Genomic DNA, 18,914 nt, shown 5'->3' with positions numbered 1-18,914 from the left:
ACGACTATGGGACCTGAAGGCCAGGTCCGAGTCAGCCCACAGTGCTGTATACTTACACCGCAGCACTTCCACAATCAAGTTCATGTCTGTACTGAGCTTCTTGACGTGGTCCAGGTTAGCTACCGTGGTGATTGGCACATACTGATCGCTGTCCATCTGCGATATGAGGTACATGTCACTAGCAAGGTTCTCCCTGCACAGAGAAGACAATAGCTTTTAATTAATCCTTTTTTAAAAGGAAGCTTCCAAAGAAGTACAAGCGTGGCACGTTAGTGCTTCAGAGCTAGATCAGAGTTCGAACCTCACCTGTTTCTTGTCATCTCTTTGGACTTAGGTAAAAAATTTTAAAGACATTTGGGGAGGCAGGGAAGCCAAAAGTACAGTGCACTTTTTAAAATCACAACTAATGAGTGGGGAAACCCTTAAAACATGTATTTATAGTTCTACGTGTTTGTTCTACACAGTGTTTGCCTCACTTATTAAAAATACACAGTTTTGGGCAGCCCCGGTGGCGCAGCGGTTTGGTGCCGCCTGCAGCCCAGGGCGTGATCCTGGAGACCCTGGATCAAGTCCCATGTCAGGCTCTCTGTGTGATGCCTGCTTCTCCCTCTGCCTGTGTCTCTGCCTCTCTATCTCTCTGTGTCTCTCATGAATGAATAAATAAAATCTTAAAAAAAAAAACAAACACGGTTTTTTTAGATAAGAAAATTCAGCTGAAAGAACACAAAGCTAAGGAAACTATGGAAAGGCTGGTGCCCAGGTGGCTGCTGTGTCACCTGGAACACATGCCAGGAGAGCTGCAGCTCCAGCCAGGGGGAGCCAGAATTACAGAGGAGGAAACGGGACCAAGAACACAGCCCCTGGCATCATGACAGGTAAGCTGCAGGCACCAGCAGCTCAGGGGAAGGTGAGACACTTGCTGGTGTTTGGGCCTGTGGTGCATGCTTCTCGGAAGTCTCCATAAACAGGACAATGTGCTCAAAACATCCCAACACTGACACAGGTCCTAGTAAAGGTCGAGGACAGTCTCGAAGATCCATGAAGACGCAGATCCACAGTGGGCCATGCTGCTAGGTCCCCACCCTCCGGGAGTGCAGGAGAGGCAGGACAGGGCTGTGTGAGGTGCCAACCCCACCGCCACCTCAGAGCCTCACAGCAGTAGCTGTTGTCCTTTCAGAGCACGCCCTGAGGCAGTGAGCAGGGGTCTTAACTATGGAGCTGTGGGCCAGAAAGGAAAGCTGGGGGCGCCCCCCACCCCACCTGTCCCATCCACACGGCCCCATGGTCTCTACAGTGGCCCTCCTCAGATGCTCTGTGCATGTCTCGAGGCAGACCCGGAGAAACACTTGAAAAATTGCCATCCCTGAGCAAAAACCTTACACGCGGCCTATCAGTTACCTTCACACTCAAAAAAAATGACCCACCACCCAATCCCATCTTCCTGTACGTGTGGTCCTGCCACTTTGAATTTTAAAGGTTCTCTTCCATTTGTCAGCAAAAAGGCACTACTCAGGACAAAGAATAACTGAAAATAACAGAGCGATCAGCTGGTGCAGGGTTGCCGTACCGGGAGAACTAGCATAGGAAACGAGTCCTCAGACATCACTGTGCTCAACAGTGTCTCTGAGATGGATGAACTGAGGCCCCGCCCCCAGAGTCTGATTCCCTGGGACTGGGGGGCAGGGGGTGGCCAGGACTCGAATTTCAAAAAGCAACCCCCAGGTACGGACCCATCACCATGGACCTGTGGAGACCCGAGGAAACCAGGCCCAGTTCTCCACCATGTCAGAGCTATGACTACTGCACATTCTCCATTTCCTATGAAGAGCTACACACAGACCGAGGTATCAGCTGATCTATACCCTTCCCAACAGTTTCCCATCTGTATATCATAACCAGTGCACAACACCTGAGACAGTGGCTTCTAGAAAAACCACTAGGATCCTTACCTAGATAAGCAGAATTCCAATGTCTTTTTAAGTACTTCTCGGGGGTCCTCCTGGCTTTCCGGTTGAGATTCATTTCCTCCTACATAAAACAAATGATCACCTCAGGGAAAATGGCTTAAAATTTACCAAGCAGATGATTCAACACAGATTCTCATGTTTTCAATATACACATTAATTCATCTACACTGTGCAGATAGTAATAAAATCACTATTTTACCTACTAAAACAAAAGAAATCAGATTCAAAAAAGCTTAAAATCCTATTTCTCCTAAACAAAAACAATAGTTTCAAAAACAATCTGTAGAGTAAGATTTATTAGCAAGGTTTACAGGTACTTCTTTCCCCTCCAGAAAAAAAAGTGTAAGTTTAATACCTTGTCATAATTGAAAAAGGACTTTCACGTAGTCTACAAGAACACAGACACTAAAACAATACAATAAAAAGGAAAGAATAAAAACAAGGAAATAGACAAATTCAGGCAAAAAACATAAAGGCTGGGGATTGTAAGCACACAGGCTGTTAAGGACCATGCAGTCCCTCCACTGGAGCCTTATGAACTTGCTTTTTTAACATCCAGCCACTCAGAGCTACAGGTAAGTGCTGTGCTTCAGAAACCCCACGAGAGAATACCACGTAAGCAGACCCTCAACAGGACACAGAGGCTGGCACCAGCTTCTAGCAGACACTTGTCCTAAGATGCCAGATGGCACAGTGGACGACGTCTGAGCATGTGTCCTGTGAGGCACCAGTCACAGACTAGAGAGGGCTGGAGGTCAGGGCAAGGCCCCGGCACCGGATGGTACCCACACACGATGAGAGCAGGATTTTCATACTGAAGTTTGCTGAGGCCCCCACCCCTTCCCCAGCACTCTGCACGGGGCGAGGGCCCCACTTTTAGGATGGCCAGAATTATCAAAGGCACCAAAACACTAAGAACTAACAGTTTTTCATTCACTTCTACATAGATCTGAATAATACTATACATGCAATTTTCTGACAACAAACACTTAAATTCTGAAAGTCAAAGACCATCAAAAAATAAGGTCAAAGTAGGGTATTTATTAACAAATAAAGACAGAGCTTGCGCCTGTTTCATACAGAGCTTTGACAAAATCCAACCCCAACTAGCAAAAGCAAACAAAAAAACCCCAACCAATTCAAAACAAGAAAATAAAATGAATGGACTTGATGAAGCTAGAGCTTACAAATGGCCCTTGAAAACACAATCTAATGTCATTCCTGTGTCTAGAAAGGCCTCTCCTGAGCACTAATTTAAATGCACTTTCCACCACAGATTTCACACATGTATGGTCTCCTGCATGCCAGGCACTACTGCAACACTGTTTATTCAGCCTAAAGAAGGCAACCTCTCAGCTCTTGGTGGGACAGGCAACCTACAGTTGAATAAACAAACATTACACATCAAGTCAGACAGACTCAGACACAAGGGACGTTACCCCATGGCACGGGGAGAGCATGCCGGGGCTGCTGTACGCCAGCCACACGGTGCTCCAGACGTGGCATGGAGCAGCACCGGCGGGGAGACGGCGGGCCGGCCGGGGACGTGGGGAGCGCGCAGTCTAGCAGGGGGTGCAGGAGGGCATGGCACTGGGCTGGGGGCCCTCAACAACTGGGAGGCCAGCATGTCCGGGAGGGAAAACAGGGGCCACACTAAGAATGAGGCCACAGAGTCAAGGAGGCTGGCTGTCACACCCAGCAGACCTTGTGAGCCACAGTGAGGACATGAGAAATCTAACCTAAATGTGACAGGAAACCAATTTACGTCTTGGAGAGATGGCTCTGCTCTGCGCTGAAGATGGACAGTGACGGCACAAGAGGGAAGCCAAGAGCCTGTGTGGATGCCAATGTAACAATCAAGGATAGTCTATGTTTGAGACTATTCCAGGTAAGGGTAGGACTTCAGCCAAGAACACAGGAAGAGCCGAGGTCTAGGACTGACCCCTGGGCATGCCGATCATGGCACGGTCGGGTGACAGAAGCCCCGGATTCCACACTCGGTCTGGCAGCACCACGTCACTGGAGCCCCGGAGGATGGTGGTGCTGGGGATGAGGCTATGGCCACAGTCTATCTGGACAGTGCATGAGAGGATCCGGGAGGCGAACAGCTGGTCCAGACGATGCTTCTGCTGAGTTCTGCTCAGGAAAGACAGGGTGTGCGGGCGGTCTCATTTAACATAAGAGAGGACAGAGCTACGTGGAAGAATCCTCACACAGCCGAGGGAGTAGGGGGTCACAGACAGAGGCTGTGAGACATATAGGTGACCAGGGAGTAAAGTTCTGTTCTGACAGCTCCAGTCTTCACAATTAAGACTGACACGAGGGGATCCCTGGGTGGCGCAGTGGTTTGGCGCCTGCCTTTGGCCCAGGGCGCGATCCTGGAGACCCGGGATCGAATCCCACGTCGGGCTCCCGGTGCATGGAGCCTGCTTCTCCCTCTGCCTGTGTCTCTGCCTCTCTCTCTCTCTCTCTGTATGACTATCATAGATAAATAATTAAAAAAAAAAAAAAAAAAAAGACTGACACGAGGTCATCTGCTTCCAGGCAAGAGAGAACAACCAGCGAAATAGCTGAGGATGGAGGGGGAGTGCCAGCAACGAGATGGCAAAATAGGAAGATTCCCACTCATGTTCCCCTCAGCAACAACCCGGCATCCAATCTCAGAGCAAAGCACCCTATGGGAGCTCTGGCATCAGGGAGGACACTGAAACCCAGGTGCAGTCCAAGGCTAAGCAGGGCTGTTTGAGAAGGCAGACCTGCATCCAGGCAGCTCACTTACCAACAGGCCCAGCCACACAGATCCAGAAACTCTCTGCCACCTCGGGACTTGATCCGGTCCCCAGCATCATCTGGCAAGGAGGAGCCTCGCCCACCTGAGCCCCGGATCATAGGTACACACGACCTCATGCCTGGCTGGGGAGCCCACAGGGGCCCACCACCCAGCTCCAGTCCCAATGGGCTGCAGTTCAGTTGACATACTCAGGCAGACTGCAAGTCCTACAAGAGCCCTGGAAGTAGGCTCCAGCCATCTCCAGCCACCCTGAGCAGGCCTGCTGGCCAATGGTTCCCATGGAAAATGCCTGTAGTTGGTACCTCTGGACACAGGCCAGCCGACCTGAGGCTGACAACAGGTCCTCAAGTGAACCTATGACTTGGCTTCAACCTCTCCCAGCTGCACCACCCAGAGATATACCCATCATCCCTGCCCCCACAGCCCCCGGGGACCAGCCAAGATCCACAGCCAGCTAACAAGCTCACCAAACATTGACTCCAGTGCAGACCCAGCTCCAACCCATCATAACTGCAAATGCAGAGGGAATGCCATCAGCCTGAACCCACAGGAGAACGTCCCTGCCTGATAAAAACCAGTCTGTAAAGACAGGAAGGGGTGTTTGCTCCACAACTGCACAGCATTAAAATGTGGCTACAAAACTCAGGTACATAAAACATCACCCAAAGAAACTAACCGGCCTCTAAACAGATGGACAATTGGCCTAACGAATGATTCAAAATAATCACCTTAAAGAAAGTCCATGAAAATCTAAGAGAACACACACAGAAACAACTAAATAACAACAGGAAAACGATGCAGAAACAAAGTAAGAAGTTTAGTAACTGAAAGAGAAACCACGGAAAAGAATCAAACAGAAACCCTGGAGCTGAAGAGCGCAAGACCTGAGAACTCAAGAGAGCGCTTCCACAGCAGGGTCAAACATGCACAGGGAAGACTCAGCAAATGCAGAGAGGTCATGTGACATAACCCAGTCTGAGGGATGAAAAGAAAAAACAATGAAGACCCCTGGGGAAGTGTGAGTGAGTAACGTGGCACCATGTGCTGCAATTCTGAACATGAACGCCAACTACCTGAAAAAGAGATTGAGAAAAACAAAACCATTCACAACTGCATCAAAGAGAACAAAATACTGAGGAACAAATTCAACCAAAGAAGTAAAAGACCCATACCCTGAAAACCATAGACACTGATGACAGAGTAAGACACAAATAAGTGTTGGGAAAACCGGACAGCGACATGCAAAAAGAATGAAACAGAACCTTTATTTTGCATCACATACAAAAGTCAACTCAAATGGATTAAAGATGAACATAAGACCTAAAACTGTGGAACTCCTAGAGGAAAACATGGGGAAAAAGCTCCTCGACACTGATCTTGGCAACAACTTTTTGGATGTGACACTAAAAGCACAGACAACAGAAGCAAAAACAAACAAGTGGGACGACATCAAAATAAAAGCTTCTGCCCAGCAAAAGAAACTATCAACAAAATGAAAAGGCAGTCTACGGAGTGGGAGAAAATATTTGCAATATCTCTACTTATCTATAATGGGTTGTATCCAAAACATAGAAGCAACTCATTCACACTTAATAGTAAAACAAAACAAAATCCTGATTTAGAAATGGGCAAAGGTGGGGCACCTGGGTGGCTCAGTCAGTTGAGCGTCTACCTTCAGCTCACTCAGGTCATGATCCTGGCGTCCTGGGATCGAGCCCCATGTCGTCAGGCTCCCTGCTCAGTGGGGAGTCTGCCTCTCCCTCTGCCCCTCACCCTGCCCCTGCTCATACTCACTCTCCATAAAATCTTTAAAAGAAAAAAAAATGGGAAAAAGATCTAAATAGACATTTCCCCAAAGATTTACAAATGGCCAGCAGGTACATGAAGAGGTGCTCAACATCACTAACCATTAGGGAAATGCAAATTAAAACTACAATGAGCTATCACTTCACACCTGTTAGGATGGCTATCATTAAGAAACCAAGATAACAAGTGTTGGTGAGGACTGGAGAAAGGGGAGCCCTCATCCACTGCTGGTGGGAAAGCAAGCTGCTGCAGCCACTCTAGAAAACAGTAAGGAGGGTCCTCAAGAAGGTAAAAATAGAGCTGCCCTACGACCCAGCAACCCTACTTCTGGGCATATATCCCGAGGAAATGAAACAGCCTCCTGAAGAGCTCCCTGCGCTCCCATGTTCACTGCAGCACTATTCACAGTAGCCAAGACCCAGGCCCCACAAGAGCGGCTGTCCGCAGATGCACGGGGAAGGAAGATGTGATATCCACACACAATGGGGTATCAGCCATAAAATAGGAGGAATCCTCCCATGTGAGACATGAGCCTTGAGGCACGGAGCTAGGTGATAAAAGTCAGATCAAGGGAAAAACTACATGATCTCACCTGTATGTGCAATCATAAAAGTTAAGATCCTACAACCAGAGAGTGGATCCATGGTTATCATGGGCTGGAGAGTGGGGTCAATGGGGAGAGGTTTGTCACAGGATACACACTTGCAGTTATCAGACGAATGAAGACATTCTGGGGATCTCAGGTACAGCATGGTGACTATAATTAACCATACTGTACTATATACTTGAAACTTGCTGAGAGAGTAGATACGTGTTCTCAGTATACCAAACACAACACTCTGTGAGGTAATGATGTGTTATGGTAATCATTTCACAGTGAATATATAATACCAAATGATCGGCACTGGGTACCTTAAATATATTTAACTTTCACTTGTCAATTACACCTCAATAAAGCTTACACTGTATCCTTACGCTTTTGTCTTTTCTACTGCAGTGACCATCCTCTTACATGATCTATCACAAACTTACTATGTGTATTGTCAGTCTCTACCAAACAGATAAAAGCTCAAGTAAACCAGGGGCTCTCATCAGTTATACTGACAGACATATCCCAAGTAAATGTGGCACATGGTAGGTTTTGAATACTTTCTGGGGCAGCCCAGGTGGCTCAGCAGTTTAGCGCCGCCTTCGGCCCAGGGCGTGATCCTGGAGACCCGGGTTCGAGTCCCACGTTGGGCTCCCTGCATGGAGCCTGCTTCTCCCTCTGCCTGTGTCTCTGCCTCTCTGTGTGTGTCTCTCATGAATAAATAAATAAAATCTTAAAAAAATATATTTTTTTGAATGGAAAAAGAAAACAGAGTAAATAAAACAAGTTTTCCAGGTGTAGGAACATCAGTCCCTAAAAGATATGACATACAACTTTCCCAGGCCCAGGCTCAGCAGGGGGGCATGCTGAATGAAGAGACAGAGCGGGTGCCGGGACAGGGTGCACAGGACACAGGGCCTCTCAAGTAGGCGGCCCACTCACTGCAATGGTGTGAGGCAATTGCTGGCATTGTGGAAGAACCACCCCAAAGGATGAGAAGTAGCATGCATCTCTCCCTCACACAGGGCTAGAAGTAGTGTCTGTTCCCACCAGGTGAACCAGAATGCGGCAGGTGCACAGAGTATGGGGTCCCTAGGGGTGGGAAGTACTGGCCCCAGACTAAGCACCATTCCACTCCTACCTGACAAAATTTTTTCTCCCAAATTTATTTATTTATTCATGAGAGACACACAGAGAGAGGCAGAGACACAGGCAGAAGGAGAAGCAGGCTCCATGTAGGGAGCCCAATGTAGGACTCAATCCTGAAATCCTGGGATCACGCCCTGAGCCAAAGGCAGACACTCAACCACTAAGCAACCCAGGCATCCCCTGCCTAACAAATCTTAAAGCAAGATTTAAAAGGATCAAACTGTTTCCAAGTCAGTTAGAGGCATCCTGGAACAATAATCAAACTATTTAAAGAAACACAAAAACATTAAACACCTAACCAAAAATTACTATGAAGGTCAAGCAGAGAACTGTGACCCATTAACTCACAGTGTCCTCTCCAGGTGTAAACACTGACCCTGTGCAAATGCTTCAGAAGTCAGGTAGAAACCTGAAAAATAAAAGACCCTAATAATAGGACTTCTACAGGTGAAAACTACAACGTCTGATATTAAAAATATACTCGAAAAAATAGAAATAAAAAATGTACTTAATGGAATTAACAGATTAGACATTGTAGAAGACTAATAAACTTGAAGATATTCCAGAAACATTCCAGAATGAAACCAAGAAATAAGAATTTTTAAAAAAAACAGTGGATGGGGCATCTAAGTGGCTCAGTGGGTAAAGCGCCTGGCTTCAGCTTAGGTCATGATCTCAGGGTCCTGGGATGGAGGCCTACTTCAAGCTCCCTCTCCCTCTGCTGCTCCCATGCTTGTGTACCCTCTCTGTCAATCAAATAAAATTTTTAAATATGTATGTTGAAATAAAAGACAGAGGTTCAGTAAACTCTGGGACAACTTCAAAGGTCTTAATAGAGGAATAACCAGAGATCATGAAAGAAAAGAAGTGGCCAGGGGGGCACCGAGGGGGAGGATTGACATTTGAAGAAATTATGGCCAAAATCTTCCAAGTTTGATGAAAACATTTATAAATCACAGATTCAAGAAGCTCAATGAACACTTGCCACAAGAAACAGAATGCTTTTAAGTTACATCATGATGAAAATGCCTAACAGCCTGGGTGGCTCAGTGGTTTAGCGCCACCTTCAGCCAAGGGCGTGATCCTGGAGACCCGGGATCGAGTCCCACATCAGGCTCCCTGCATGGCGCCTGCTTCTCCCTCTGCCTGTGTCTCTGCCTCTCTCTCTCTCTGTGTGTCTCTCATGAGTAAATAAATAAAAAGTCTTAAAAAAATGTGGTCAGAGTTTAAAAAAAAAAAGAAAATGCCCAAAACCACTGATAAAGACAAAGGGGTTGAAATAAATAAATAAATAAATAAATAATCTGACAACACAGAATTCTACACCAAGTAAAAATGAATGTAAAATAAAGATGGTTTTGAAAACCAATCCATCACAGCAGATGTGCACTACAAGAAACATTTAAGTCTTTTAGATGGAAGCAAAAGTATACCAGAAGGAAGTCTGGATTTACACAAAGGAATGAAGACCACCAGAAGTGTAACTACAGAGCACCCCCTAATTACAGCAAAATACACATTATTCTCAAGGGCAAAAGGAACATGTACTAAGGTGGCCCAGATTCTGAGTCGCAGTACAAATCTTAATAAATTTAAAGGGATTCAAGTCAGATGAATTATGTCTCATGACTATAAGAAGATTAAATTAGAAACCAATAAAAAATTCCCCCAGAAATCCCCAAATATTTGGAAACTAAATACCAGATTTCTAAGTTACCCATGGACCAAAGAAAAAATAATAATAAAAAGAGAATCAGAGATAATTTTGAACTGAATTAAAAAAAAAAAACACAGAAACACCACCACACCCACAATGTACCAGAATTTGTGAAACTGTGCTAAAAGAGTACTTTGAAGATTTATGGAAATAAATGGCTACTTCAGAAAAAGACTGCCTCTCATCAATGAGCTCAGTTTCCATTGTAAGACACTAGAAAGAAAAATTAAACCCCAAGTAATGAAGAGAAAGATTATAAAGATCAGAAGAAAACCAAGGAAACAGGAAGGAGGAAAAACAATGAAACCAATTACTGGTTCTGTCCGACAATCAACAAAATTGACAAACCTCTACAGAGATGCAAGGGAGGCGGGGGGTGGGAGATGAGATGAATTACCAGTAACAGTAATGAGTGATGTGACATAGCTACAGATCCCACAGAGGGTGAATACACATAGCATTATGAGCAATTCTAAGCAATGGAGTTGACACTTGAGATGAAGTGGACTGAATCTTTTTAAGACCCAAGGAACCAAACTCCCTCAAAAGAAATGGGACAACCTGAGTAGCCCGACTTGAAGAAACAAACTGTAGGGGCACTGGGTGGCTCAGACAGTGGCGTCTGACTCATGGTTTCAGCTCAGGTCTTGGTCTCACAGTTGTGGTTTTGAGCCCCACGCTGGGCTCCACGCTAGCTGCGGAGCCTATTTTTTCTTTTTCTTTTTTTTTTTTTAAAGATTCTATGTATTTATTTTTGAGAAACAGAGAGAGAGCACACAAGAGAAGGGAGAGGGGCAGAAGGAGAAATCAGACTCCCTGCTGAGCAAAGACACCCCCCCACATGGAACTCCATCCCAAGACCCTGAGATCATGACCTGAGTCAAAGGCAGACACTTCACCAACTGAGCCACCCAGGTGCCCAAGCATGGAGCCTATTTTAAACACAAACAAAAACTGTAGCTGAAAACTTTCCCTCACATAAAACCCTAGGCCCAGATGGCTCCTCTTCATTTAAAAAAGAAATGATAACTTCTTCCACAAAACTGCATAGAAGGGAATATACTGAACAGAAAACTGCAGACCAACAACATCCATCATGAACACAGCTATGAAAGTTTTATGCAAAATTCTGGCCAATCTAATCCAACAACTAATCAAAAGCATGTTACATCATAGCCCAGTGAAGCTTATCTCAGAATATAAGGTGGATTAAATACATGAGAAATCATCTAACACACCAGAAGAAAATAAGTATGTTCATCGCCACAGATGGAGAAAGAAGCATGACAAATTCAAACAACCACTCCTCATAAAAACTCTTGGAAATCCTAACAGAAGGGTACTTCATGAACCTCACAAAGGTCATGTGCATAAAACCAAAACTGACTTTACACTTACTGGTAAAATGGAATGTTTCTCCCCCTATCATCAGTCAGATGTTTCCACTCATGATCTGTCCACCTTTGTTTTAAAACTTTTTTTTTCCCCAAGATTTTACTTATTGTGGGGCTCGAACTCACGACCCCAGTATGAAGAGTCACACACTCCACAGACTGAGCCAGCCAGGCACCCCTCTGTTCACCTTTGTAATGAAAGCTCAATCCAGGGCAATCAGGCAAGACAAAGAAATAAGAGGCAGAAGGAAGGGAGGAAGGGAGGGAGGGACACCAGAAGGGATAGGAAATAAAGCTGAATGTATTTACAAGTAACATGACACTATGTAGAAGACACGATGATGGAATCCACAAAAAGTTCCTATAACTGAGACGCCTGGGTCATTCAGTGGTTGAGGGGCTGCCTTTGGCTCAGGTCGTGATCCCGGGGTCCTGGGATCGAATCTCACATCAGTCTCCCTGCATGGAGCCTGCTTCTCCCTCTGCCTGTGTCTGCCTCTCTCTCTGTGTCTCTAATGAATCAATATTTTTTTTAAAAAAAAAGTTCCTACAACTAGTAAGTGAGCTTAACATGTTTCCAAAGAATATTAATTTACCAAAATTTACATTTCTATATACTGTTATAATCCCAAATTAAATTTTTTAAAAATCACTTTAACATAGCACCAAAAAAGAATATAAAATACTTACGGATAAATATTTAAGCACAAAAGATGTGGAAGACCAGTACGCTAAAAGCATAAACTATAGCCACAAGGAATTAAAGAAGACCTAACCAAGTGGAAAAATTAAAGACCTAACCAAGTGGAGAAAAATGTCCATTTTCTCCAATGGATCTATAGATTCAATGCAATCCCAATAAAAATCTCAGCATTTTGGAGACAGTAACCAGCTCATTCTAACTTGTACGGAAATGAAAAGGAACTAGAATAGCCAAAATAATTCTGAAAAAGAACAGAATTGGAAAGCTAACACCACTTGTTTTTAAGAATTATATACAGTAATCAAAACAGTGTGGCACTGTTGTGAAAACAGACTTAACAGATGGACGGAAAAGACAGTCCAGAGATAAACCGACATGTGTAGGGACAAACGATCCTGATGACAACACAAAGGCAGCTCAGTGGAAAGGGGAAGTCTTTCCAGCGAATGGTGCTACACCGTTGCATACCTATACATGGGGGGAAAATATTGCTGTGCACCTCACACTATATACAGCAATGAACTTAAAATGAGCCACAGACCTTAAAAATGTAATAAAATTTAAAATTACAGAACCCCTGGGAGAACATCTTTGTGACTCTGGATTAAGCAGAGATTTCTTAGGTACAAAACCAAAAGCAGGATCCATAAAAGAAACAAAAAAACTGATAAACTAGACTACGTACAAAATTAAAAACTTTGACTTCTCAAAAGATACTGTTAGAAGAACAAAAGCCACAGACTGAGAGAGAATGTATTTGCAATTATAAATCTGATAAGGACATATATACAAAACGTATAAAGATCTCCCAAAACTCAGTAATAAAACAACTCAATACAAAAACGGGCAGAAGACCGGAACAGACCCTTCACCAAAATAGTATATGCATATGATAAGATGTTTGACACCACTACTCATCAGGAAACACAAATTAAAACTATAGTAAGACTCAACTACCTACCTTTCCAATGGCTACAATTAACAAGTGCTGATGAGGATGTGCAGCAGCAGGGGCTCCTATCCACTGCAGATGAGCATACAGAGGGCACTGTGACAGAGGTTAAGCCTATCATATGATCCATCTCTTCCATTATTAAGCATTTACCCAAGAGAAATGAAAACATGCATCTATACAAAGTCTTGCTTTATAAATGTTCTTTTATTAGTGATAGTTCTAAACTGGAAACACCCAAATATTCATCACCAAGTGAATGGGAAAACAAACCGTGCCATGTGATAGAATGGAATACTGCTCAGAAATAAAAAGACACAACCTGTGTGAGTGAATCTCAAAATTAGTAAACCAAGTAAAAGAAGCCTGACAAAAAGAGCACATGTCATAAAAATCTATTTATATAAAATTCTAGAAAATGCAAACTAACCCAGAGTGACAGAAAGCCTATCAGTGGTTGCCCAGGGCAGGGAGAGGGCACAGGAAGCCTTTAGTGGTGACAGATATGTTCGTGATCTCGACGGTGTTATAGGTATATACACATCTTACCAAATTTGGTAGAGAAATCAGTGCAGGAGTGGCAAACCAGCAACTCTATAACGGACTGAACACTGTGCTCCAAACCAAGGAAAATAAAACTTACAGAAAAGCTGGGATGCATGTCAAATATGTGAAGTTTATTGTACATCAATTATACTTCATTACTGCTCTATATCCCCAAAAAATTAAGCAGAGGAGCGTGCTAGGGTCTGAGGAGAAAACAGAAGGCGCGGAACAGCAGTTCGGGAGCTCTCTGCACTGAGCCCTGTGGCAGCACTGTGGGGCTGTGCCGAGCGAGGGCCAGCGGGAAGTCTGTGATCCCGAACCCAGCCACAGTGGATCCGTTCAAGAACAGGCACGCAGGAGGCAGAGAACTTGATGGAAAGAAGGTACTACTGGGAAGATGCTCTGGGAGACACAGGCAGAGGCGGGGGGTGAGGGTGTGGGAGGCAGATCACAGCACAGGCATCCAACACTGAGGGCTTGTAGCCACAGTGAAGGCAAGGTCTTCACAGGGCTGATCTTTTCAGGGGAAAAAGAACACTGACACGCCGCTGTGGTGTGGAAGTCTGGTGTGCAGGACCAGACCAGTGCAAGATCGGGTGTTACCACACCAGCTCCCGGTAAACGACAGCAGCAGTGCAAGCGGAAGGTGGGCCTTCTCCAACACAAGTGTAGCTCTAGACAGTCACCTGAGAGATCAACACGCTCAACAGGCGTCTGGTCTGCTCGATTCCTATTAGCCAGTGTAGGGGAGGATTTCTCCCACTCAAGCTGCCTCATCCAACTGTGAATGATCAGAGTACAGCCTACCCCAGTCTGCTGGGAATTTAAAATGTGGCTGGTCTTTTATATAACAGTGGATCCAAAATCAGAGGGGAGCCATCATGTCCCATCACCCTCGGTATTTCTCCACTGGCCCACATCCTGGTCCCAAAGAGAATGGCTCTCTTCCCCCTGCTCTTTTCTTATGAAACAGCCTTAAATACTCCATAAAAGAACCAACCTCCTTGGAGTCTGACTCTTGATTTCAACACAAATGTTTCCTCTCTGACCTTTTACTGACACCTCACCCTATAGTCCATCTTCTGCTTCTCCTAATTAAACCAGACCCGCCTTTCAGGAACTGCTCAGATCTTATACACCCTGTGGCCCCTTCCTGACTAGAACTCTTCATTCCACTTAAGAGGGAATTTAAAGTAGAATCAAAGGAAGCAATGAAAGGCACAATGTTTAGAGAAAGACTTAACAGGCTAAATTTTAAAAAGGAACATGAAAAAGGCTCACACTCTACATAAAAATGAATTCATAAAATATCTTTACCAGTTTCACTATTTTCAGGCGGAGATTCATGTTCTGAGCGATCCAGAGCCAAAGTGCTCACAGCGGTTTGGTCTGACTCCTGCAAATCCGATAGTGCCACATTGTCATGACTTTTGTCACCATCGCCACTGGTATCCAATCCTGTAATTAGGAATTTTACCCCAAATTTTATGATTAGAAGAATAACTTTCTCTTAAAACAAAACAAAACCTTACAGTTGCAGTTACTTCAATTTTTTAACTTGATTGTGAAAGATCCTCTGGCTCTTAAATACTGTAACAAATCACATGACACAAATTTTAATTTTGTTTTCAATTTTTCAAAAACTTATTTTCAACTCATAACCCCGAGATCAGAGTGGCATGTTCTACCAACTGAACCAGCAAGGTGACCCAATTAGCAATTTCTTACAGAGGGATTAAATGAGAACAAAGACAAAGCCTTGAGAGCAAAGGTGCTCCTCATCATACTCATGCTCATAACTCACCCTCCTGGCCGCAGTCTGTGCAAGGGCCTGAAGACTCCTCCCAGTCCGCACTCACACCGCCGTCTGCTGCACTACCCGCATCCAGATGCAGCACAGGGGTTCCCCACACTTTAGCATTAGGGTTTAGCTCTGAAACCTTGGCAGTCGGTACCTAGGGGAAAATGGGACACAAACATTTGTCTCTGAATTCCAGTCAAACACAATTTTACTTATTAATTCATACGTGAAACGCATCTGTGCAAGAAAAAGGCCAGAACGGCAGAGTCTGTCTTATGTGTACACTGGGGATGAAACGTGGTGCAAAGTAACAAAAGTCGAGACACCAAGCTCGGCTTCACTCACCATCAGCCTCCTCAGTTCCTACTGAGTGGAGGGCTCTCCAGAAGTTGCAAATGAAAGGATGAGGCCCCCGCCTTCACAGACATTCAGTAAACAACTGGGGATCCAACTGTCATCTCTATTCTAGACACAATTCAGACTTACAAACCTGAACAGAACGCAGATGAATACGTTCTTAAACAAAGCTCAAATACTCATACTATGAAGGATACAGAACACACAAGCCGCTTGGAAGAACAGAGATCTTCTAATGGGTGTGCAAGACGGGTGCTCCGTGCTGCCTCTACTGTGAACCTACTCATTTCCAGGGACACTGGCCTCCTTTCTGTCCGGCTGCTGGGGCAATACTGGGACAGTGTTCATATGCTCACACCTTCATTTCCTGGTGCACCTAACAACCCCCTGAGTTTTCTTCTCTTGCTCACATCTCTCAAGTGAACCCAAATCTAAAGAAAAATCAAGGGCAGCCCGGATGGCTCAGCAGTTTACCGCCTCCTTCAGCCCAGGGCGTGATCCTGGAGACCCGGGATCGAGTCCTGCGTCGGGCTCCCTGCATGGAGCCTGCTTCTCCCTCTGCGTGTGTCTCTGCCTCTCTCTCTCTCTCTTTCTCTCTGTCTCTCATGAATAAATAAATAAAATCTTTAAAAAATAAAAATAAAGAAAAATCAATGTATCTGGGGCAGGTACTCCCCAAACTCCGGTTCATTGTCAGTTCTGTCAGCAAACCTAGCCAAATAATACCCAGGTAATACAAGCCTTGAAACCACTACGCAAGGATCAGAGCTTCCTGGGAGGGGGATGAGGGTCCCTGGGAGGGGTCCCAGGGGCCCCCAGGGAGCGCCAGGAAGGAGCCCTGAACTGGAAGCAGCCTCCCAGCACCCCCACATGACCCCCAAGGGCAGATGCGACCCAATACTACCATGATAAGCCCTCGAGGAAATGTGTAGATTAACAATCTTTAGATGACAGAATAAATTCATTCTGGCTGTGGTGATTAAAGCTTTCAGTGAAAAACAAGACTATCTCCGACCATGACAGGAGAGGCCAATGTGGTTACATGACAACATGCATTTTGCACCCCGAGGAGGTGAGAGAGCCCAACAGGCTTTCCCTTCTTCGAGGGTATCACACTCCGGAAGCACGGATTCTTCAGTCTCCCTTCTGATGGGACATCTAAACTTCCAGTTCGTTTTCAGTGCAGTGTGAGGACAGAACGGTGAACAAAGCAGACACAACCCCTGCTCTCATGAGCAAAGAGAGCAATGCAGGAGACACTCCGTATTTCACAGACATCATCACCCTCCTTCATCATTTACTCCGTTTTCCACCTGTGTTTTGTTGTTGTTCTTTATTTTGTTTACCTCATGCCCCTCTCTCTTTCCTGGTCCAATGCTGATAGAAAGACCTTTTACTGGCTGGACTCTCCACCACACAACACACATGAAGCTTTCCCACGTTACTGTATTCAACCCACTAAGCTGGCCCTGACCTCCAGCATACACCACATATCCTCTAAGTTCCTACCACCCACGAAGGGGTCCTTGCCACTGTCAGCACCTTCTGCAGCTAACTGCGCTGGAGCATTCCCAATACATAACACAATTTTAGGCAGTTAAGCAGTATTCAAGTGTGTATCTCACATGCCACAACTGAATAGAAATCTATGCTTAGGTAATTTACTACTTAGGCAGTAAATATTCAAATCCAAATCAAGTATTTGGGATCTAACACAATTTCAAGCAGCTAACCAGTATTGAAGTGAGACTCTTGAGTGACAAGGCATGAAAGAATGGAGACATATAATTAGGAGCTGCTGGCATGACAACTACGTCGAGTCTGCTAGGTGCCAGGCACATTCCATGGACTTTCCTGAGCTTAATCACAACAACCCTATGAGGCTTTCACAAATAATACTGAGGCAGAGAGAGGTTAAGTAATGTGCTCACCAAGAGAGTAATTAGAAAACTGTCCTAACATCAGCAAAGACAAAACATTACCAAGAGTTCATGACCTCCATTTAATTCACATGAAAAATAACTTGTCTTCCTTGTATGTCTTTAAGGTGTGGGTCTTGTCCTGCAGTCATGTGGAACTCTAAGCAGCCATCAACATCTCAAGTTTCACCTGCTTGGCTACCTGTTTTATTTTTCCACTGAAAAGTCATGGCTGAGCAGTGGTTATTAAAACCAAAAGTGAGCTGACCTCAAAAGCTGCATCCTGAAGCGATTTTATATAAATGACCCACACCACTCTTTCAAAGTACAGCATCCATAAATCCTGATGTTCTGAAGAAACTCTGCACCCCAACACCAGGTTCCATTTAAAAAAAGAAAAAAGAAAAAACCAACAACCTAACAATTCATAAATCTGTGTTTTCTGGACAAGAGAAAGAATGGTTCACTGACAGGTTACTGAGTAGGAATCAGAGGAGCTGTATCAGAGAAGGGGACAAGGGAACTGAGGAATATAAAATAGCTGAGACGGTAGGGGAAGGAAACTTTCAAACTTTTTATTTCGTAATTGGTAATCACACCTGCTTATGTACTTCAAGGCCTAATTTTCTAGAGTTTTTGCCTCCACCACTACTTAAGAAACAAAAGCTATTAACTTCAATGTAACCCTTTTTAGCAAAAATCCCAACTATGGGAACAGAAAGAGGGTTAAATGTACATTTCCCTAAGTTACAGGGTTACATTTACACTTATGTTCATGTAATTGGGACTAACATTTGAACCACATCTATCTCCTTACTACCATCAGTCGCTTTTTTCTTGTCTACAAAAATCACTAATAATAAACTATCATCAGGGCTCCTGAGTGGCTCTGTCAGTGAAGCATCTGCCTTTGGCTCGGGTCATGATCCCAGGGTCCTGGGACTGAGCCCGTATTGGACTCCCCTGCTCAGCGGGGAGTCTGCTTCTCCCTCTCCCTCTGCCTGTGCCACACTCCTCTCTTCTCATGAGTATGAGCACACACGCACATGCTCTCTCTCCTCTCAAATAAAATTTTTAAAAATTAAAAAATTATCAAAAAAAGAAATAACAAATGTTGGTGAGGACGTGGAGAAAGGGGCACTCTCTTATACTGTTGGTGGGAATGCAAACTGGTACAGCCACTCTGGCAAAGAGTATGGAGGTTCCTCAAAAAACTGAAAATA

At 44.7% G+C, this 18,914-nt stretch overlaps 1 protein-coding gene across 8 annotated transcripts in view; it reads right to left on the bottom strand.

Moving 5' to 3' along the window:
- LARP4B (La ribonucleoprotein 4B) overlaps nucleotides 1-18,914 on the bottom strand; it is a 95,434-nt gene that overhangs the window by 33,532 nt on the left and 42,988 nt on the right. For all 8 annotated transcript variants that reach the window (XM_072749671.1, XM_072749672.1, XM_072749670.1 and 5 more), the window contains 4 exons: nucleotides 15,419-15,569; nucleotides 14,932-15,072; nucleotides 1,950-2,028; nucleotides 57-193 (listed from right to left, as the gene is read on the bottom strand). In XM_072749671.1, coding sequence (XP_072605772.1) covers nucleotides 57-193; nucleotides 1,950-2,028; nucleotides 14,932-15,072; nucleotides 15,419-15,569 — 508 coding nt within the window. The remainder of the gene's footprint in view (nucleotides 1-56; nucleotides 194-1,949; nucleotides 2,029-14,931; nucleotides 15,073-15,418; nucleotides 15,570-18,914) is intronic.

The sequence above is a fragment of the Vulpes vulpes genome, chromosome 2, assembly GCF_048418805.1.
Source record: "Vulpes vulpes isolate BD-2025 chromosome 2, VulVul3, whole genome shotgun sequence".
NCBI lineage: Eukaryota > Metazoa > Chordata > Mammalia > Carnivora > Canidae > Vulpes > Vulpes vulpes.
This window is presented reverse-complemented; position numbering and strand designations above follow the sequence as displayed.